Raw genomic sequence first — 25167 nt, forward strand, 5'->3', positions numbered from 1 at the left:
GACTTTATAAACGACGAAACAAATAATTCAACTTTTCATATACCTTATATAGGACAATGGCGTTGGATAAACATAACATCATTCCAGGCCTTTTTGTTTTACAAATAAATAATATTTTAAACAACTGACAAGTTCCGGGGAGATGGTTTCATACATAATAATTCTGAAAGCAGGGAAAACTGAACACCTTATAAAAAGCATTAATTTATCAGATGACAATACGAATACTAAAAGCACAGGCTAGAAATAAGGCATTGGTACTTTGATTCAGTAACTGACCTGCGAGGTCGAGGGAATGTGCTAGTACTTTCTATATATTCAAATAAAATAAGGAAAAAATACTATTATATAAGAATAACCGAGATATGGGATGTTTTGTCCCTATTTTTTCAACAAGTAAATTTGAGGAATTTTTTCGTAAACAGTTAAACTTTGTTATCATTGTCTAATCATTCTTTGAATAAGACCAAGCCCATTATACTTATCACCGGGGTTATATTTAAATGAGCAACACGACGGATGTCACAAATGGAACACAATCTCCTTTCCCTACCGAAGCACATAAAATGACCCCGGTTTTTGTCGGGGTTCATGTTTTGTATACCTTTTCTTTCTTTACCAGTGCATTGTCAGTTTATCTACGACTTACAAGTTTAAACGACCCTTTTAGTATTCTTTAATCACAAAAATAGATATTTATAAAAAAAAAAAAAGGGGTCATATCAGATTTACTCAAGCAGACGGATATTAACTCTATACTCCATCACTTATAATTTCTGTATCTAATTTCTTCACGAAAATCAAATGCTGATCTTAAACCATGATAAGATGCCACGATTAGGTGAAGTTGGCCTCACACGTGTATGTTGTTGTCAAATGATATTATCATTCAGATGCAGAAAACCTATTTCTCACAAAAGCTGAAAAACAAATCTTGTTTTCAAAAAAGTTATATTCCAGTCATTTTCTCATTTGCACTACATTTTTAGACACAGAATACAGACATGTACAAGATATAAACTTATAACTAAACGTTCCTAGCTGCATGCCACCACCCATACCCTTTAAATATAAAGATTTGTACAGAAGGTTCACACAAGAGTCTATTGCCTTCGAACTATCATCGCAATTTGCTTGATTAAAATTGAGTATAATTGACAGGGAAAAAAAGAAATGGAGATAAAAATGTAGGAAAGATGGAAGTAACTGTCAATACAATCATCATAGATACCAGGACTAGTATATACGCCAGACGCGCGTTTCGTCTTCAAAAGACTCATCAGTGACGCTCGAATCCCAAAAAGTTAAAAACGCCAAATAAAGTACAAAGTTGAAGAGCAATTGAGGACCAAAATTCGCACAAGTTTTGCAAAATACAGCTTAGGTATTTACAGATGTTTTGCTTACAGAAATGAGAACATCTTATTTAAAGAAAAAAGATTTGCAATTTATTGCGAAATAACAGTTAGACCTGTTCTAAGGAATACATTAAATCATATGCTAATTAAAGCAACTCTATTAATTTAACATTACATACAAGTAAATAAACTGACTATAGTCTAGTCTATTCGTGCAGATTTTTTACAAAATTGCCTTGATTGTGGTAGAAGCATGACTTTTGGCATTATAGTAGTATATATCATGGACAACATTTTAAGCTATGGACCTAACCTGAAAATCGAAAATGGCGGAAGAAGCGGCCATTTTAAAACGGCGGCCGTTTGATCTCAATAGATTAATAATAAAATATAATATGAAATGATATTAGAGAAGATATTGACATGAATTTTGGTTAATAGAATAACAGTGTGAATCCAATTGTCTTGTAGAACAAAGTTTTTGGGAATATTACCTATATTGAATGGCGGCCATCTTGAGAATGATTTTTTTACATAGAATAACAAATATACGTACAAATAAAGCAAGAACATATTTTTATACTTGTCGTTTATAATAGTTGGCTAATTACTGGATAATTCGTTTTGTTGATATTGTTCATTTGAGACAACTTTCAAAAACCTTGATTGCAGACATAATACATTTTATATCATACAAGTAATATTATAAGATAATCAACTGCTCAAATCTTCACAATTGACGTTTACATTATCTCACAGTAAATGAAATATACATGTTTTGTCAAACCACACTCTGTTTATCATATTCTATCACATTGTCCTCCACATTAACATAGAGTAGTACAACTTAATACTGCCTTTACACATTTGCATTTCTTTAGTATCCATGTTCACTTTAACTTATAAGTTAAGCGCTTGCTTCAGGAAATTATTATATAGTCATATGGTATATTCATCACAAATGATAAGGACATATATATTGATTTTTAGGTTGCCATTTTGAATGATGGCCATTTTGAAAGCACGAATATCCAATATTTCATTATTCGTTAATCTAATAATTCACTGTTTGCATTCGTAGTTTTTTTTACTAATTTATATTAGATATTCACAAAGAGGTCAGATAAGGCATGCACATGTTTACAAAATTAAGATATCAGTATCAACATTTCTGTTACTTACACGTTTGCTTAAGTTACTTTTTAAAACAGAAATGAAGTATATATTATATATTTTATGACCGAAAATGTTTTTTTGGAAAAGGTGAAAATTGTCGATATCAGAAAAACGTAATGGGCAATAAGACTGGAAGGAATGTGTGAAACGGCAAAAGAGGACATGGAAGGGTTTGCAATGCCGACCAGATACACACAGAACAGTCATAGACATTTGCGCTGGCAATAAGGTCATGTTTTAACTTTTTCTATTACTTGTACATGCTGATCCTTGGCATATTGGCAAGAGATTTACACCAAATTACAACTTGCAATTTGTCGTAACTGGACATTTTTTCTACGAAGTTGTACGCTTCAATAAAACATTTAATTGGAGTTTTCTACTCTCAAATGTTTACCAATAAGATGTTTGGTCGATATATGAATGGATAACAAATATCATATACAACAAAAAACGATAACCCCTCCAGGCTACAAAACATGTGAAAGTCATACTGTTTATGATAGAAGCAATTACCTGATCAGATACAAAATATATATATCAACAAATAAAGGCAACAATAGTATACCGCTGTTCAAAACTCATAAATCCAGGGACAAAAAACAAAATCGGGGTAACAAACTAAAACCGAGGGAAACGCATTAAATATAAGAGGAGAACAACGACCGAACACTGAAATGAACACACACAGAGGAGGACCAAGCACTAGACAAAATCCCACGAGAACAACAAATATCGACAAGTACCGTGACACGTCTTATCGCAATTTGAATTTTCACTCAAAAATAAGAGAAAACAAACGACGCAACGTCAAAATGTAAAACACACAGAAACGAATAATAATATAACAATGAACACAGACAAAATTGTTCTATCATAATTATGATATTAGTTGATTACTCTCAACTATATTTGAAATCGTTTGTTTGTTGTTGTTCGAATAATATATAAAAAGAAGATGTGACATAAGTGCTGAGGAGACAACTCACCAAAAGAGACGGCATAGTTATAAAAGGCCCCGAAATGACAATGAAAAAAATTTAAACGAGAAAACTGACAATTACCATGCATACATATTACTCATTGTCATGGTTTGGCTTAACATATGGTCATTTTTGGTTTTATCAGCTTTTAAACACTTGTTTTTGGTTATCTGACAATTGCAGATAACAGCAAGACAATAAAAATCAAAACTAAGGACATAAAGACTCATACAACCAAACCACATTTACATCAACAGTTATAAAAGATAAATAAGAATCAACATGAACTCCACTAAAAACCAGGAGTAAAATCAGGTGCTCCGGAAGGATAAGCATTTCCTGCACCGTATACGGCACCCGTCGTGTTATTTCTTTGGTATGTTCGGTAATGATGGAGGGTTATAATGACCGAGGAAGAATATCAGATATGATTGCTTTTCCTAGATTTTGATATTTCAGTTTTGCATTGTGTAGGACAAAAATCAATTAGTGTAGTCTATGTATAAGTTGAGATTTCGTTACATCAAATTGCGCAAAACCTCACAGGAGGGTTGATCTCTGCCAAGCATGCTTATCCCGATCACATTATTAATGTGCCTCCCAGTGATATCACACTACTGTAAATGAAACTACTTTAATAAACAGAATAAAAAGAAGCGTCACATTTGAGTGTCATTAAGTCACAAGACACATATTTGATAAAATGACGCAACGAAGGTCGTTAAATTTATGAGTCATTACGTCATTGGACACAGATTGTAGACAATATAGATCAACACAGACTTGAGAGTCATGATGTCAACACCGACTTGTGAGTCATGATGTCAACACCGACTTGTGAGTCATGATGTCAACACAGACTTGTGAGTCATGATGTCAACACAGACTCAGAGTCATGATGTCAACACAGACTCAGAGTCATGATGTCAACACAGACTTGAGAGTCATGATGTCAACACAGACTTGAGAGTCATGATGTCAACACAGACTTGTGAGTCATGATGTCAACACAGACTTGTGAGTCATGATGTCAACACAGACTCAGAGTCATGATGTCAACACAGACTCAGAGTCATGATGTCAACACAGACTTGAGAGTCATGATGTCAACACAGACTTGTGAGTCATGATGTCAACACAGACTTGTGAGTCATGATGTCAACACAGACTCAGAGTCATGATGTCAACACAGACTCAGAGTCATGATGTCAACACAGCCTTGAGAGTCATGATGTCAACACAGACTTGTGAGTCATGATGTCAACACAGCCTTGAGAGTCATGATGTCAACACAGACTCAGAGTCATGATGTCAACACAGACGCAGAGTCATGATGTCAACACAGACTTGAGAGTCATGATGTCAACACAGACACAGATTTGTGGAAAGGATAGAAACAAAGCGCCATACATTTAAGTGTAATGACGTCAATTGACACAGATCTGAAGCTTTAGGCAAGATACAGATTTGAGGCCGAAATTTTATATGTCTCAAATGATAAATAGGAAGAAAATGTGTCAAATCTAGATACTGTACAATTGTTTGCATTCATCTTTCTTAATCAGAACCAATTATAACTATACCATTACCAGTTATTCTGTAGCAGTTCATAAACTTATCTTCATGGAGCTTGTTTTAAGGTTCCCAAACATATTAGTTTTTACTAAATGCTTTCTCTAAAATATATCAAAATGACCTTCAAAGTTGAACAAAGGGCTTAAATTAAATATAATTGAACTGCAAAATTTAACACTATGAATATTAAGAGTACAATGGAAGAAAAGATTTAACGAAAATTATTACCATTGACTGCTACATACATGTCTTCCTGTGAACAATTATCTGTTAAGATTGTATATTATAAATTAAACCCAGAGTGTTGGTCAAGAACAAAGCTGGCTACATCTAAAGTTTAGTAACATATCGTCCTAAACATGCATTTGATATTTCCTATTGGACAATAAGAAGGCTACAGACTTGTTTTACCCCAAGAAAATGCTTTAAGTGGAATTGTACAGTTAAAAATATTCATCTTGCGTATTGTCGTAGTATGAACAGTGCCACACATAATGGATACATATAATACTCCGTCAACTTTTAATTGTGAATATTCGACGTTTAGATATGATCCCTATGACCATTATTATTACTGGGGACCTCGATATCGTCTAGGACAGAGAACTGATTTTTTTTAAAACAGGACCAAAATATCGTCCTCCATCTTCTAAAATAGATTGGCAACAGTGTCGTTAGGTCACCAAAGACGCTATCTTTCCTCGTTTTGTATAAATTGGTGTAAACGGGAAAAATCTGACCTATTGGTCTAAACTACACATCAAACCAGTAAAATATCGTTTCATCTCGGTCTCTAGTAAGTGTTCTTAAACTAACATAACGATTCTTTAAGCAAGTTCCTTAACAACTATTAAATAACTTTTCATAAACTGTTGTAATAAAATATAGGAAAATAGTGGAATTATTTTTTAGTGTAAACATTTTTTTTTATATTTTAGATAAATTACATGCCTTTGATGGTCCTGTTAATTCTGTTGACTTTTCTACTCTTTCCACTACACTGCATTACACAACAACACAATCTCATCAAACAGAAGTTTTCCTATTTGTTTAAATTGTCGAATGATAAATCGGAATGTAAATATATTTGGTGCAATTCGTATAACGCTTGCTTCTCCAATGAGAAAGGTAATATGCTAGATATACTTAGTGGGATTATGATTAGATGATGAAGCTGGTAACTTTATACTTGATGATTTTATGTACGTTTTGGCAACAAAGTGTATCTGCAGGTTGTAGGTATTCTAATGGACACTAATTGCGCCCCTTTTTAGCAGAATATTTTGGTACTGTTATGAATCACGGTTTATGACTAAACTCAGTAAAAAGCGGCATAAATGTTTTTTTTCTTATCTTAACGAATGTTATCTATGTATCACTGAAAAATTCTCCATTTGAAATTATTTCGAATTTTGTTTACAGTAAATTTGAAGAAGACAATGCCTGTATTTTCATGTCATTGTCGAAGTACCGGATACTAGGGCAATGCTATGCCTTGAACTTGAAGTCCACAGGCAAATATACTGAGCCAAAAAAGTTTAGCAACAAAAATATGAAGTTTTATTTTATTACAAAATTGTAACAATATATGATTTTAATAATAAAAAAAATAAATTATGACATGTCAGAAGCAACATGAATGTTTATCACTCACATTCATTAGGATTTTCTTTGTATGGAGCGCGGGAGGGTAAAAATGCGAAAATGAGTATAGTGTTATTCAAAATCAATTTCTCGGTCATGCCCTAAGTGCATCAATGAAGGATTGCCAGACACTCCAGCAGCTGTCCTTAGTCAATGCACTACTCTTGTGGCTGGAAAAAACTTATCACGTGTTGATGCAAGGGGAAAGCAGCGCTCCTCCCTTGACGATAGTTTTTCATGGTCTACGACATATCGACCTATCCCGTGCAGTTGCAATTTATCGATATCTGTTTGTTAGTCTCTAAACTGTTGACTTATGCACATTTAATCAAGCCATGACATCAGAAACACTCATTCTGGCATCAACCATTCCAATAGCCTTCGGATGGTCATTTTCGGGAAGGCCAGGTTGACGGCCCATGCATTTTTTCAAACGTTTTTGTGTTTTTCTTACCAATGGTGTGTTTTTAAACGCAAGAGAACAAAAAAAAATTGTTTTAAAAGTACAGGTACAGAAGGTAAAACATCAATTTAACATGGAAAGCTTAAATGGCGCGATATCAATCATCCAGAAAAAAGTAAGACTGTTAAAAATTACAGGTAAAGGTAAGGATTATATCAATGATGTTTAAAAAAGAATTGCAGAAACAACAAAAGAAAAATTGCAAAAAAAGTGTTGCTAAACTTTTTTGGCTCAGTATATATAAAGTTTGTGATAGAAATGATATAAATGATACTACTTTTACTACCACTGATGCGTATTCTAATAATGTATGTCGTTTTAGTGATGCTCACTGACAAATATTTGAAATTCAAAAATCTAAAACAAAAGTGTTAGAGCTGATAAAAAAAGTGAATAAATATCCTGAGTTCAAAACGCCTTTCTTGATTTGTTTTCATCAGGAACGCTCAAACGAAAATATTTGAAAGGTAAGTAAGTACACTCATATAACAGTTAAAAAGCTATATACAATTTAAAGAACCCAAAGATATAGCCAAATACATCAAAGGTCAACAGTGTCTGTCTTATTTACGGTTAAGGTTAGAAAGGTTTGTTAGGCACCGAGTTAATGACTATCCTCAAGTACTGAAAGTCACCAAAAGAGGTATTTATTCGGATATAAAAGGAAAACAACACGTAATAAATTACATGCGTTAAAAAGCATTTATTCAATAAAAAGAAAGAAAGAAAAAACTTTTGAGAGATTATTTGTTCAGTTATTAGAAAAAAAGTAGGATGCATAATTGGGGATCCTGTATTTTCCAGCTAGTCACATTAGATATGACGTTAAAGATTAAAGTCAAAAGTATTAGTCCACTACTGAGAAGCTTCACTGATAATGTTCGATTATGTTAACATGTTATTAAAAAATAATAGCATATCAAAGTTACGCCGATCATAATAATTTATCTATCACAAACAGCTGCTGTCTTGTCGTTACTGCAGAAGGTGAAATCCGGTGAGTTCGAAATGCAGCCAGGTGGACGGGCAAAATACTCCTGGTATTGTATGTCATATGCAATACTCAGCTGGAATATACAGGTATCTTCTGACCTAAAAATAATTAAACAGTCATTGTAATTGAAAATAAATTTGACAAATACATATTTGCAATAAATCAAACACGGCGACTGTACTTATCTATTCAATGTAAAAATCGCATTCGCCAGCACTTATATATATATTGTAGATATAAAATTATATGTTATTCGGGTCTCAGACGGGGTATATACTGTGACATTGCCAGCACATAGTTTATACCCCTGATCCGGGAATGTCGCTCTGCACTCATATTGAATTTACTGACCCCGTTTATATCATATAAGGTCACTAACACACTATGTAACTAATAATATAGTCGTAAAAAGTGCACCAGCGTAGATGCATATATTAATAAAATGAATAGTAAGATAAGTAAAAAAAATATTTTGAAATTGTTAATGATAAATGGATATATATCCATCTCTCTACAGTATATATTAAAAGTTTTTTCGTTTAATTCATCAATTTTGTTAGCTGAAGTCACCAGTAACGTACGAATGGTCCGATGTATTCATGTTATTGCAGGTTTTGATATTACTATAGTTTGAATTAACTTTTTACCAGAAATATAAAAAGAAGATGTGGTATCATTACCAACTAGACAACTCTCCACAATAGGCCAAAGTGACACAGACGAATATAAATTTCTTTGTGATTATCAGTTAGCCATCAGGCGAAAAATTAGGATTGTTACCAGGTCAAAGAGCAAATATTTTTCGCTGTTCATATTTTTAGTGTTAGGATCCATCGTGTAGTGGGTTGTTACCTTCAATTGCCACACTATAATCCACAGTTTATCTGATTTAGTTCTAGATCTGTGACACTCATCTTGTTTTTAATTTGAGTTTTTGTGCATGAATAATAAAGACATGCAACTCTCTTCTTATTGTCAGCCCATTTATACTTACTTAAGATCGATCGTTTTCCCTTCGTTATTGATAAACAGACAACGTGAAGCCTGCAATCAAAATCACAAAAATAGTCACAGTTGTCAATTTAAAAAAAAGTAAAAAGGAACAAGCTGTATGCAAAACTAAATTCCGAGAACACTAAGCGAGGTACTGTAACTGAATATCTTTCATTTGAAACAAATAAGGATGCAAATATTAATATTTTCTGAACCAATCTTAATAAAAAAAAATACGAAGAAGATAACCACAGTTATTGAGATAACGTTATCAGGGTAATTTTGAAGTCGTGATATTAAGACTTTCAGAAAAAAAAATACCGAATTCCGAGGAAAAATTAAAACGGAAACTACGTAATCAAATAGCAAAACCAAAAGCTCAAACACATCAAATATATTGATAACTGTCATATTCCTGACTTGGTACACGCATTTTTGTATTTAGAACTAGGTGGATTGAACATGTAGCTAGCTAAACCTTTTACTTGTATGACAGTCACATCAAATTCCATTATATTGACAACGATGAGTGAACAAAACAACCAGACATAACAGGTAAAAATGTAAAAAAAAAAAGGATACAACAGTCAACATCGTGATATAATCCTAATCACTTTACAAAACAAACAAATATGTAACAAAGACGCACAAAAAGGCATATATCAAATATATCAAATGTATTCATTGCTTTTTTATTATTCGACTTTATCTATGTATGTTAACTCTTTCCATGAAGGATTGAAAGATTTGTAGTTTTGGGATTCAATAACCATTACAGGCTCATGGTAAGGTTAACATTTAGTAGAATATAGAATCGAGCGTTTCAGATGTGGTATGATTATCAGTTGATTAACATGTAAACGTCACACAGGTAGAAACAAAATAAATTTGTCGTTCAAGGATCTTTCCGATTTGAATTTTCAGTGTTTTGTGATTTTACATTTTAAACAAATTTATATGCTTCATATGGTAGGAGTAAACTTGCTTTTATTCGACTTGGAATCATTATGGGACTTGTTTTGTCTTCAAAATTAAGTTGTCATTTAACCGTTGAAGTTTCTACCAAAAAAATAGTTTCATGACTGTTTTAAAGTGAAATAAAAGAGAATATATTAATTCTATCATCAAATTAATAACTCATAATACTTACTAAAACGTCACCAGGTCGTATTTCTATCGGTCCGTTTACGATATCATACCATACCTAAAGATAAAAAGATTTATCATATGTTTTGACATATTAAACAAAACATGTGGCTAAAATAACTCTATACCATAAAGGTAGCGATTTACTTGTATAATTAGTGCGTTTTGTACATATAACTTGTGTTTTGCTTAAAATAATTCAGAAGATCAAAAGCAAATTAAAAAAAATGAAACAACACAAAACAAAACACCAAGATGAATCATTAAATTATAAAACCCCAATCTAGTAACTATCTTGAAAATCCTAAAACATTGTGACGAGAAAATAGATACAGGAAGATGTGGTGTGAGCGCCAAATTGACAACTTTCCATCCAAATACATAAAAAAGTAAACCATTATAGGTCAAACACCGTTTTAGAATAAATTATTTGTCTCTGAATTTGCGAAAAAAATGTAATCACAATCTAATAATGGTAGTTTTGTGTTTTATTGTAAAACTGTAAACAATATAGCAAATGTATAGCTCGTGCATACATACTTATTTATAACTATTTCAAAATGAGATTTTCATACTTAGTAAAGTGTGCGATTATCCACTTCCTGTCATATTTATTTAAAAAAAAAAAGTGCAAATGTGTTACATGTGAAATAATTCTTGAACATATGCTATGTTTCGGAATTTTTACATTCTGTCTTCTTTTAATGGCATAACATTCTATATATCAATATCTAAAAAAAAAAAAATGATCCATATATACACCTCAATTTTTTCTATGCATAAAATATGCAGACAAAAAATTAAATCTATCTGAAAAACAGTTTTTGTCGATAAAGAAACATAGATATGTCCTTCTAAATTATATTTAAAAAAACACCTTTTGCCTTTCCCTTGTTTTCTGACCACCAAGGTATATCCAACTGTTATTTCGAATAAGAAATCCTTCAGCAAAAATACCTGAATTAGAAGTAAATTAAACAAGTTATATAGTGATCAACAAGACAAATTATCATTCGTAAATAAGACATCCTATTTGAATATGTTCGAGAAAATCTTCTACAATGTAGTCATTTGTTTTGAACAAACAAAAGATTAGCATTTTTCTCAATTAAAAGTAAATCTAGATGAATAGAACGGGTATCACATGTGGAGCAGAATCAGAAATAATCAATTTCGACCTCTTGAGTTCACAACGGTCTTCTCCCTACTGAATCTTTATTTGGTAAGTACAGTTTTGAAAAGTTTTGTTGATACATATGTTCAAATTAATGTCAATAACGAAAAAACGCTGTAAGATTAGCAAATAATAACAGATATAAAACATTGATGCAAACGCGGTTTGCACTTCTATGATATAAATTATGAGTATGCTTTTTAACAAATGTAATTAAGTTTTTTGAGATTAAATTCAAATTACTCACCATGTACATGTGTATGGGCATAATAATGAAAGGCAATCACTTTAGGTCTTTTCCATTCGCAACCAACATGTGTGAAGAAACCTAAATAAAGATGATATAATGGTCTACTGTTACAAACTTTGACTTAAATGAAGAGTTGTCTTAATGACATTCACAATACATCTTCTTATGGCCATATTACCTCATCTGATGTTTTCAATATTTGTGTACATGTACTCATTCTATAAATTCGTTTTATAGTAAGATGTTTTATAATGTTAAACCTTTTTTCACGTAGAAATAGCATTCATTCTAGCTACACAGGCCACTGTATTTGATGTTACTCTACATATTACCGTAGAGATAAAATCAGTATTTAATAAATTGAGTGTGACCAAGCCTTGTTCCTGAACTTCTTCACCTAAAACGTTTTACAAAAGAAATTTGAAAAGCAAAGTTGAGAACAGAAATGCAGAATATATCCACCTTAAGGGCATAAAACAGCCGAATGCAACCAATAGGTCATTAGCCAAGCAAATAACTCCATCAACAGGAGGCGGTTTACAGCCAGCCCATGAACAAAAATAGGTATTTGTTCCTTGAAAACGAAAAATACGTACTTGAATAAGTAACAATTTCTAGAATGATAAGCCAAATTTATTTTAAGTGAACTTAACATAAGTTATTGGTACCTTAGTTTTTGCCTACTTTCAAATATAAAAAATAGAATATTATTACTGGCAGTAACGCATTTGACTTCTGAGCTGATGATACCATCGATAGCTAGTAGCACACCAGCAGTTTCTAGTGTGTTACTAAAGCATAATTACCGTAATCCATTTGAATTGTAGATAGGTTTGGACCAACTTTAGCAAACCATGCTTCTTCAAATTTGGGGGCTACTGAATATGTAATTAACGAAATTGTCCCTATCTTCGTATTTTTTTGTAATACTGTATTTATAAGTAACATTTCGAACTTGCACAAGTACATACCATTTGGTTTATTGGCAGGAATAAAACCGCTATTGCAAAGTAGGAATTTCTGGTAGTTATACTTTGTTCTAAAATCAATTGAACAATAAATTATATTTCTAATAAGCTGTGTGCATATTTTTGGATTATTATTAAAAACAAGGGAGACTGCTTATGCCAATTTGTCTTCTTTGTTCAAAATGACGTGGATCAGTTCAATTCTTACATACCATATGAACAAGAAGCTGATACATGGTACAAGACACTAATTGAGGAACAATTTGTTAACAGCAATCTTGGAGATTCAATATGGTAAACATGATGCGCGTACTATCATATTCATCTTAGTTCTCATCATCCTTCTATCATTATGGGTAGACTTTACATAGATAAATTCAGCCGTATAAGAAAAGCAAAATGAGAATGTTAAATTAATGTATGCCTTTTTGTGCTTCTTTGTTACATTTGTTGTTTATGTAGAGATATTAAGATGATAACACAATATTGACTGTTGTACCCCTATTTTTGACATTTTTACTCTTTGAGTATGTTTGTTTTGTTCATGCATCGTTGACAATTTAATGGAATTTGATGCGACTGTCATATAAGTGAGAGGTTTAGCTAGCTATAAAACCAGGTTCAATCCACCATTTTCTACATTAGAAAATGCCTGTACCAAGTCAGGAATATGACAGTTGTTACCCATTCGTTTGATGTGTTTGGACTTTTGATTTTGCCTTTTGATTTTTGATTTTCCTTTTTTGAATTTTCCTCGGAGTTCGGTATTTTTGTGTTTTTACTTTTTTTTATATCGGTCCTACATTTGTGAATTTCAAGCTTCAGATTTGCATGTGAACAGTTATAAACAATTGAACATAGAAAGAACATCAAATGCTGTTGTTTCGTCGACTTATGCATTTGGAATTCCATATAATATATTTGTTAGCAATAAGATAATACAATTGAGTTTTAAATATTAGAAATATCATCTTTTGAATTAAAAAACTTAAACAATTTGAGCAAATTTGTACGAATAATTAAACACCCGGGAAATTAAGTTTCATCAAGTTTTTGATAAAATTGATTTTGAATAAATCAATTCTTAGATCTTACCAAAATTGTTACATAAGAGTATTTTTAACTTACGGTCGTTTCGTAAAAGTTAAAGTTATATTAGCCGGCGATGCAGGTTCTGTAATAAAATAAACACTTTAGTTACGATTGGTACTTTAGAAAATACATATACATAAATTTGTAATCAAATTTCAACATGCTGGGGATGCAACTTTACCCTGAGAACACTTGATTTTGTGTAAAGGTATCCAAGTGTTTATACTTTCAAGATTGTCAGCTATCAATATTACCACCTTATTGATTTATTTTACAATTTTATTGTTCCGAAAAAAATAAAATCACAAAAATACTGAACTTAGAGGAATATCAATTCGGAAAGTCCATAATCACATGGCAAAATCAAATAACAAAACGCATCAAAAACGAATTGACAAGAACTGTCAGAATCCTGACTTGGTACAGGCATTTTCAAATGTAGAAAATGGTGGATTAAACCTGGTTCAATAGCGCTAACCCTCTCACTTTAACGACAGTCTCATCAAATTCCGTTATATTTACATTGATGCGTTAAATATACAGACACAATAAATAAGATAGTCAAAATATGGGTACATCAGTCATCATCGTATAACAATTTTAAAAGGAACAATTTAACAAAACACATAAACATACAATATCTACAACACATTGAATGAGTTGGTTTTTTTTTTGTTGGCTACTTTCTTGAGAAAGTTTACCTTTTTGTTTCTACGCTGGACGATTAGGTCTGAAATCACCCTCTCTTTCTGTAAGATTTCGTTTTGATCATATTTCGTCTTGTTGTGTAGTGATTTATAGCTTGTGGTTTGTTTTTCTGTCGTTTTTCTTTTTGGCCATTATAATACATTAATTATGCACGAGTAACATACATAAAACACCCTCCCATAGTAGCATCCTTTTTATGTAAAAGCCGATTATACTGAAGATATGTCTAGGTTGAGTAGCAATTTTTTTCTCCATTACATTACATATTTTAGTAAAGTACAAATATTCATTGAAAACCATTATATTTCAATTGTTTCTTTATTTCAGGTAATGATTTACAATACCTGTTAATGGTGTGTAGAGATGCATTTGAACAATTAAGAAATATTTCTTTCCATTTCCACCAACCTTTGATGATACATCTAAAATATAATTTAATTTCAAACTTCAATTCTGTTGTTTCCAAAATACAATGTATTTGATTCATCTAATATATCTTAAAGATACATACATATTGTCGTTGGTTCATGTCTGTCATCTTTCTTTTTTCTTTTTGGTAAATGGTTTCGTTATAATTTAGGCATTATATTGACAACGATGTGTTGACCCGTTATGGTGATCACCTCGTCAGATCTTCCAAATCTTTTTAAGGTTCCGAGGTAGGGACTACATTTTTAAACAGGTTGTTTTTTTGACAAGAACTCAATTAATCATGTCAGTACAGAATCACTAAATACGGACCTAGTGATATGGGGACTAGTTGTCAATCAAAAATAGTTTTGACCCAGTGCCAAGTTAGATTTGATAATTTTCAAGTTTCCTAGGATTCTTTACGAATTTCATTTGGTTACCTTGTTTTAAAGGTGTTAATAGTTATCAAAGGTACCAGGATGATAATTTAGTACGCCAGACGCGCGTTTCGTCTACATAAGACTTATAAGTGCCGCTCATATCAAAATATTTATAAAGCCAAACAGGTACAAATTTTTGAGTATTGAGGATCCAAAACTCTAAAAAATTGTTCCAAATACGGTTAAGGTAATCTTTAGATATAGGAAGATGTGGTGTGAGTGCCAATGAGACAATTCTCCATACAAATAACAATTTAAAAAAAAGTAAACTAGTATAGGTCAATAATAAGAAAATCCTTAGTTTTTCGAAAAATTCAAAGTTTCAAACAGATCCAATATATATAAGACGATGTGGTATACGTGCCAGTGATAAAACTTCCCATCCAAGTAATTATTTGTTAAAGTAAACCATTATTGTTTACGGTCTTCAAAACGGAGCCTTGGCTCTCACCGAAAAGTAAGCACAGTACACTTACAAAAAAACTTTTACGAACAGTACTGTAATTGTAGTGGCAGAAAATATTGGAAAGTCACGATATTAAATAACGAGGCTATAAAAATTTCCTTACATTGTTATGTTTTAGCTCGAACAAAAATGAAAATGACATCACAGGCTGTCAGTTATGTTTTTTTCTGTACTAGTTCCACGCAAATATTTTGCCACGCATGTATATGGATAACCGTTTAATAATTTTGGAAAGAAGTATGACCATATTTCTGTTGTAAACTTACCCGTAATTTTTAAAGCACTGATTAGTAATTACCTTTGGGAAGAACGTAGAGTGGTTTATCATTAGACTGGAAATTGTCTGTAACACTAAACTCAACATCATCACCTTTACATGCTAGTCCTCTTTGACAATCCCTAAACAATTATAAACGTGCAATTTACTATGTGCCTTGTTATGTCAGTAATTGGAAAGTTGTCTCTTGTTTAATGATGTGGATACTTTTAAAGAGAGCAGCAATTTTTGAAGTATTACCTCTTTAATTTTGTAAAAATTCATTGACACCAAAATTAATTTTATTGGAAATACTTCTTTAAACTAACTGTATCAGGTAAGGTAACTGAAAACTACTAAATTAAAAAAGGCTTAATTATTGAAAACAACGTTATGAATCAAGAATCCTAAGAGTGCAACAATCCTCAATTAGATTTGAAAATACATAGTGTTTTTTTAATGAGAGATCTATAGGTATCCTGTCACGTTCACCTTGTGTTTTTGTTCGATTTATTTTCTGTTTTGTATCTGACCCCTTTTCAATTGTTTGTTATATTTTCCCCTTATGTTGTATAGTTACTCCATGGTCCCTGTTTAGGGGTGAGATTTGTGCTATCAAACAGATTAACTCCAGTCATATTATATGTGTCCATATCCGGAGCATGTAATTAAGTATCAATAATTTGTATCAATCGTTCTCCGAATAAACTTTCAGACCACATTTATTTGATACATAAGAAAGCGATCGTAGTACGATTCGTGTTTTATTTGAAAATAGTTAATGTGAATTAGACCTAATTCGCTATTAGACACATCCCCGCGAAATGTTATTTTCTCGCTGATTGGATATTCATGTCTTTGATATTGTCATTTAGATCCTATTCGTTATTTATAAGAATTTTTATGAAAGCTATCATTTACATAAAAATAGACTAACTGAAATGTTAGAAGGATTACAAAGGCTCATTCTGTTACCAAATAATTTTCATGTTATTTGTTTTTGTTTAGAAGAATCATTGATAAAACTAAACTTTTCGGTGGATAGTTGCCCGTTGGCAATCATACAACATTTCCTTATTTACATATTCTATAAAAATATATTACAAATCAGTCAGTGGCGCGCGGAAGTCCTCAAGAAGACAGTATTTTTTTTCGGGTGCTGACAGGATACACATAATCGTTATTAGTTTAAACTTCAGGATACTTATGCAAGCAAATTTTATAAACAATTATTTTTTACGTTTTTGTATGTTTTTACTTTAAATTGGGCTTTATCGCTGATCTTGTTTCTGGGTGCAAAATTGTGGTTTTACATATTTCACCTTTAGCAATATTAGGATAACTGTTTGAACGATTCCATATATTATGTTTTAGGTTATTTTACATTCATTGTCTAGTTTATGTATATTATTAAGATGGTTGTCTGCGAGAAATTAAATCATTTTTCTAATAATGTAACTAAATTCGAAACCAATATAAACATAGTGAACATATATATTATATTTAACTGAGTAATTTTATCAGAATGGGAATGACAACATACACCTAAAATTCATTTTGGCCTACCCCGTTTACACATGATATTTGCACGGTAATTTCTTCCATTGACCAACATAATTTAAGTTGGATTATGGCAATGATATATAAATTGTGTTTTGATGTAATGTGATAGGATTTAATGTGATATGCTTTGCTTCTTCTCCTACAGTACATTATTTGACATCAGGTTTGTACACATTAAAAGTCTCTAGTCTAGTCAGAGCTGAAGTACAGCTAGCATATCCCATCATATAATTTCAACCAACAAATACAACTGATTTACACTACAATTGTTGAACTATATAAATATATATATACCAGGTGGTCGTGTGGTCTAGCGGGACGGCTGCAGTGCAGGCGATTTGGTGTCACGATATCACAGTAGCATGGGTTCGAATCCCGGCGAGGGAAGAACCAAAAATTTGCGAAAGCAAATTTACAGATCTAACATTGTTGGGTTGATGTTTAGACGAGTTGTATATACATTATGTACACAGCCATGTATCACCATCATTGATGGCGATCCGATGGATACATCTGTTGTAGGGTTGTCACTGACTCAGACGTACTTATGAATATAATTATTTTCTGTGACTGTATCTTACATTAATTTGTAGGATCCTTTACTATAGATAATTTAGCTGATCTGTAACAATAACATCTTCATGCCTTATATATCATGTACTGTAGTACGCCGCTAGATTAAAACTGACGTGGAAAGGTAACATATGGCCACCGAAAGCTCTTTTTTTGAGAGCCCAGGTGGTCGTGTGGTCTAGCGGGACGGCTGCAGTGCAGGCGATTTGGTGTCACGATATCACAGTAGCATGGGTTCGAATCCCGGCGAGGGAAGAACCATAAATTTGCGAAAGCAAATTTACAGATCTAACATTGTTGGGTTGATGTTTAGACGAGTTGTATATACATTATATACACAGCCATGTATCACCATCATTGATGGCGATCCGATGGATACATCTGTTGTAGGGTTGTCACTGACTCAGACGTACTTATGAATATAATTATTTTCTGTGACTGTATCTTACATTAATTTGTAGGATCCTTTACTATAGATAATTTAGCTGATCTGTAACAATAACATCTTCATGCCTTATATATCATGTACTGTAGTACGCCGCTAGATTAAAACTGACGTGGAAAGGTAACATATGGCCACCGAAAGCTCTTTTTTTGAGAGCCCAGGTGGTCGTGTGGTCTAGCGGGACGGCTGCAGTGCAGGCGATTTGGTGTCACGATATCACAGTAGCATGGGTTCGAATCCCGGCGAGGGAAGAACCAAAAATTTGCGAAAGCAAATTTATAATTCTAACATTGTTGGGTTGATGTTTAGACGAGTTGTATATATATATATATATATATATTAATTTATTAAATGTCATTCCAGTCCCTTCAACTAGCACAATTAATGAAATCGGTGTAGATTTTGCAAAGATGATGGACAGTGGCGGATCCAGGGGTGTCCCTTTTATAAATGACTGGATCCGCTCCTGATGAAAGTGTTTAACGACATTGACTGACTATACAGACCTCGAAAGGTTGGCTCGGTGCCCAAAGTGTTTGATGAGCGTTTAAATATTTTCATGCATAACGATGAAACATTGGAAAGGACGGCATCCATTTTGGTTTGATAAGATCTTTTAGGTATGTTGACTATTTTGTTGTTGTTCACTGCCTTTACAGCGGCTGCTTTCAGGGCAACATGCAACGTAAATGTGATTGGTTATCAAATAATACAAAAATAATGCATGAAACGTTGAAGAAGAAATCATTTCATCAAATAGATGGGATTTTCACTTTCGACACGAATAGGTCGAGTTGACATTTCTGTCATCGGAGATAGTATTGAGATAAATGGGATAAAACGGACCGTCAAAAAGGTCTAGAGAAGCACATCAGTAGAACCTTAACAATAATAAGTAATACTTACTAACATTTCTCTAATTGATAAACTATAGAACTGAAAGATAACGGTAAATAATTATGTTGATAGTGATGATGCTGGTTAAATTGGCGCGAAAAAATATTCTCACTCCTATTGCTTCAGGTTAAAAAAAAATGAATAGAATTGAATTCGACTACAGTTCAGCATAAAAAAACGTGAATATGCAAAAGCCTGGTAATATGTTAATGATAAAGTGTGTATAAATTTTCGTAAACGAAGTTACCCGTATACTTCACCAAGAATTACATTTGAGCGCAAAGATCTGTATGTGTGATTCGGTTTATGTAACATCGTAGAACTCAGGGTGTTTATATTAACGTAATGTTTTGCGTTGCTATTAAATCATTGAGGCCACGTGATTGAGGCCATCTATTTGTATTGCGGGTTCCACATATTTAAATCGAAATTATAGAAAAAATGGAATGTTGTGAGCAGAATCAAAACAGAAATGATGAACACTGCAACATTTCCAGCAAAATATAAATAGGATGGAGGATATGTGTATTCACATTATTTGTAAAACTCTCCTTATTCCTGTGAAGCGTGTGCTTTACATCGAGGCTTATTATGCTAATCATCGACGCCACAATACTTCAACCAATCAGACAATGTTTATTTGGGACATTCGATCTATTTTAACTCAGATTTTGGAATATTTTAATCGAAATTATAGCAAAATGGAATGTTGTTAGTACATATGAAATAGAAAATGATGAATACTTTTAGCTAAAGATAATTTGGATGGATGTTCTGTGTATTCACATTATTTGCACAACTCTCCTTACTGATGCCATATTTTGGAATTTCCGTGACCTAAATGGTTCGCGAAAATTAATATTTGTATACATAGTATAGTAACAAGCTGACGTTGACATTTTACAGAAATCTTATACATCCTTCCTGTTTTCAAGTTTTCGTACATGACTTAAAGCCTTATCGGATAAATGTTTTTGTCATATTGAAATTTCCGTTTTAGTAACAACAAATCCCAAAAAGTTATATTGTTTTATCATCTCAATGTTAGTATCATTGTAAGAAAATCGGAGTTGTTCTGGCTTCCGTTCAAAAAAACACCTCACTAAGACTTAAATTTTGACAACTTTCCTTTCAAGTTTCAAGCCTTACAATAATCATGGAAAGCATTGAGTTGAGTCTGCAGGTCCTGTGCTGTTTCAGCCAACAACACCGTGTCATCTGCAAACAATATGACAAAACACTTAAGATATATTTCTAATTCTCTTTCCAGATCTTCTGGTATAGTTCTGTTAAGTCATGTAATATTTCTAGTTACTAAGAAATTATTTTAGTCAATCAAAAGTAAATAAAATAGGAAAGGTGATAAGTTATCTCCTTGTCGAACACCATTGTCACAAGCAAGAAAAGTATTCCGAATTATAATTACTATCGTGTATCATCGGTACAGCTTTGTAGGTACTTCGAAGCATCAAAACTATATACCGTACATTCATTTTACTATGCACCGTACAGAAGGATTCATGTGGTCAGCTATACACAACGCTTCGTGTCGGAATAAAATATCGAAAAATAACATATGTACAAAATATTTCAATGCCAATTATTGAAACAGCTAGACTTATAACGCACAAACAGTGGCCTTCTATCAGAAAAAGAGTTGCAATGAATATAGAATAATATCGGATGAGACGAGCGCCAACTTCTTTGACAAGTATTTGCACATGTTTTTAGTAAGGATTCTTGTTTTAGGCAAATAGTGAGACTTCTCTAATCACCAACCTACGACAAAATCATTTCTTAAAACAACAAATATGTTTAGATTGAAGTTCACATTGATGTAAACAAAACAAAGATTTTCGTACCGTGTCAGAAGAAAAATCGATCACGACCCCTTGGTTAGTACCTATATCCGCTGTACCGATGATACAAAGAGACGCCAGCGATTGGGCAAGTGTTGAAACAAAGAGTGATGAAACAGTTATAAGGTGGACACAGTAATAACAAAGTTAATGCTTTTTTTTTAAAGAGACGAAAAAGAGGAACAAAATGCAAAAGACAGGCGTCACCCCATTCATCTCGAAAATAAAAATATTAAATACCCTAAATTGAAAAAAAGTGTGGCAAAGTGTGATTTTCAGTGGTTTCTCCCCCTTTTAACTCAATAACTGTATCGTCTACGTAAAATCCGTTGCCATTTCCGAAAAGAATCAAAATAAGTACCACAAAGGTAAAATCCGATATAATCGGACGAAAAATTAAATCTAAAACACTTCATCAGGAATCAACCCCTTATATCTCAGAAATCGTTGACGCTACTCCAAATCTGTTGACATACTAGTACTAATCTTTCAGAATTTTATAAGCAATTAAAAAAATCTCCATTAAAATAAGTTGAAAATAAACAATCTGTATATGCCAATATGTGCTCATTGTTGAAGACCGTATGGTGACCTATAGTTATTAGTTTCTGTGTAATTTGGTCTATTGTGGAGAGTTGTCTCATTAGCAAAGATACCACTTTTTCATTTTTTATAATTTCCCACATAGCCATTTCGCATTTTGTGGGCACTACGTCGATTAAGCTTGCAGTCTTCGAAATTGGATATTTTCTCACATAATTGGCATTTTCTGTGGAAAAAAAGATCGGTTCAAAGACAAATTAAAAGTCCTATCACACATATTTCCGACTTGGTATGGTTTTAGAGGAGTTGCGGCTCAATGAAATCGGTCTACTTCTTTAGTAGCATAGATTATATGATATACTAGATGTAATATCATTGTACCTATTCAATACTACATTATACATCTTATCATTTATAGATTAATATTATTCAATTACATTTAATAAAACAAACCATTTAGCCATAGTATGCATCAGTAGATAATTTTATAGCTATTGTTATGAAATATTTTTGAAACAGACTGTGATTTCAATGGTGTCTTTTGCAATGAATAGAAATAAGCAGATGTGGTATGAGAGCCAAAGAGACAACTCACCATCCAAGTAAATATTTGTAAGAAGAAACAATTATAGGTCATAGTACGAGTCTATGCTTAAACCGAATAGCAAGTAATAAAAGGCTCTTATTTGTTATCATTTTCTCCACAGCCCGATATTTCTTCAACTAGCTCCTTTATTAACTGATTTTAATCTTCAACCGAAATGTTTGAAACGTTGATTTTGTGAAATTGCTTTGTCTCAATTCCCCTATAAATTGCACTTTCGCTAGAGAAAGACACATATTTGAGCCGGGTTAATAGTTTACAGAAGCAGATAGGAATCAGTTATGACGTAGACAGTAAATATTCTAATCGTAATCATGTTCATTGACCATAACGACGATGAAAGCACATCATATAATGACGTTTCGACATCATATAATGAAGTAAACCTAACCATATAATATAAGATTACAAGCACATAATATAATGACACAACCACATCATATAAAGATGTTTGCACGTAATATAAGGGAAACTGCACATCATATAAGGATATGTACACACCATATAAAGATCTTTGCATATCATATAAGGATCTTTGCACATAATATAAGTACATTTGCACATCATGTAATAATGTTTGCACATCATATAAGAATGTTTGCACATCATATAAGTATATTTGCACATCATATAAGTATATTTGTACATCATATAAGTATATTTGCACATCATATGAGTATATATGTACATCATATAAGTATGTTTGCATATACTGTAATGATATTTGCACAACCTATAAGGATATTTGCACATCATATAAGGATATTTGCACATCATGTAGAGGTGTTTGCACATAATATAATGACAAGTGCATATCATATAAAGGTAAAAGCACAGCATATAAAGGTAAATGCACATCATATAAAGGTAAATGCACATCATATAATGAAAATGGTCATAACAAGACAGTGTTGGCGTTCATATTGAAACACTAAAACCGTCATTTCCTAATATATTTAGGCAAAAGTTGTTTACCACTGTCCATATCTCATAACTCGTTTTAGAAGATACAAATCAACGAAACAAATACATCCTTAGTGAATCGTATGGACTCTAAAAGGAGCGGGACCTGGTTCATCTACAAAAATGCAAGCATGAACTGACAAGTCCAATCAAAACTCAGGCAAACTGTCACAAGCTATCAATTAATGAGAAGACGACTATAGATTCTGGTATTGGAAGAACTATAACTGTGAATTTGAGATACAGAAATATTGTATCTGTCACCCAATGTGTGATGGTGACAGTACAATTTATGCTGTGTCCTTTGTCCTCGTAATTCCAGAGTAGCATGTTTTTGTGCAAGGAGCACCAAGGGCTAATAAATCCGTATAGTTTCAACATACACACTAGAGCAACATTTACGTTACTGAGTACTTACATTATTTGCCTTAGCTGATTAATGAATGCACACATACGTTGCATACTGTCGAGCTAATCTATATTTATGTGTTTGATTTGTTATTGTTATTTCCACAACGTAATCGTTTTCGTTTGTAATAAATAAAACCATATATACTTTTAATAATAGAATTATAAATGAAATTTCCAATAAGAAAAAATGAAACAAGCAACATTTGATGCTGAATTCATATCTCATGTTAGTAATTTTCATAAACTAGTGGCGCAGAAATAAAGAGGAAAACCCAGATTGCATGGCCAAAAGAAAAAAACAGCAAAAAGAACATCACAAAGAAAACTAACGACTGAGCTACAATTATCTAACAAAAAGACCAGAATAAAATCAGCACTTTGGAACGGAAAGCAGATCCTGATCCACTCGGGGAGGCCATCATGGTGATCGTGGTAAGTAAAAAGTTTGCGAAACGTCGTATTCGGTGATGTTACAATCTAGGAAAAGAGGACGCAATTTTGGCTATAATTTAGTAAATGGATTTTTAAAAGTTCTCAATTCACCGTGGTCACTTTTTATGTTTAAGTCAAGATATGAGGCCGACAAACTGTATCTGTTGTATCCTTTATTCCATGTTTGATGGGATGTGATCAATAAAGTAACCAAACTTTGAACTATTTTTTAAGCGACCATCTTCTATATAGCGTGATTAAAAAAAGGTAGTACTAACTGTGTTTTAATAATTCTTGAGAAGTAAAATAACAAAAATACTGAACTCCGAGGAATTTTTTTAAACGGAAACCTCCTAAGCAAATGGCAAAATCAATAGCTCAAACACCACTTCAAACGAATGGATAACATATTCCTGACTTGGTACAATATGATATACAGTGTATATTGAGAACATATTTGCTACATTTGAAGGAAGCATCTTCAGTAGACAATCGTCTCTTTAAACTTTAAGCAACTCTTCATAGTCTACCTCCTATGCAACAGGTCGGTAGAATGATAAACACAACTAGTTAATATAAAAGAGACGATTGTCAACTGAAGATGCTTCCTTAAATTTTAGCAAATATGTTCTCAATATACCCTGTATATCATATTGTTCATATAAATCTGTGTTTTTGCTAGTAGTTTTTTTTACTTAACTTTAATTTCCTTTAAGAATCTTGCAGTTTTGAATTCGAAAGTAGTCTCATTTTGAAAGATAAAACAGTTTTATCGAAAAC

General features: G+C 32.4%; 1 protein-coding gene across 1 annotated transcript in view; it reads right to left on the reverse strand.

The window, feature by feature from the left end:
• Positions 1 to 7878: 7878 nt before the first annotated feature.
• The window catches only part of LOC134685581 (peptidyl-glycine alpha-amidating monooxygenase B-like), a 124985-nt gene continuing 107696 nt past the window's right edge, over positions 7879 to 25167 (reverse strand). Inside the window, exons 7-14 of the mRNA XM_063545398.1 lie at positions 14869 to 14946; positions 13853 to 13898; positions 12728 to 12795; positions 11754 to 11834; positions 11210 to 11289; positions 10337 to 10390; positions 9188 to 9237; positions 7879 to 8291 (exon numbers count right to left, since the gene is read on the reverse strand). Of these exons, the coding sequence (XP_063401468.1) occupies positions 8144 to 8291; positions 9188 to 9237; positions 10337 to 10390; positions 11210 to 11289; positions 11754 to 11834; positions 12728 to 12795; positions 13853 to 13898; positions 14869 to 14946 (605 nt within the window). The 3' untranslated portion in view covers positions 7879 to 8143. The remainder of the gene's footprint in view (positions 8292 to 9187; positions 9238 to 10336; positions 10391 to 11209; positions 11290 to 11753; positions 11835 to 12727; positions 12796 to 13852; positions 13899 to 14868; positions 14947 to 25167) is intronic.

Source organism: Mytilus trossulus, chromosome 9, assembly GCF_036588685.1.
Source record: "Mytilus trossulus isolate FHL-02 chromosome 9, PNRI_Mtr1.1.1.hap1, whole genome shotgun sequence".
In the NCBI taxonomy this organism is placed as follows: domain Eukaryota; kingdom Metazoa; phylum Mollusca; class Bivalvia; order Mytilida; family Mytilidae; genus Mytilus; species Mytilus trossulus.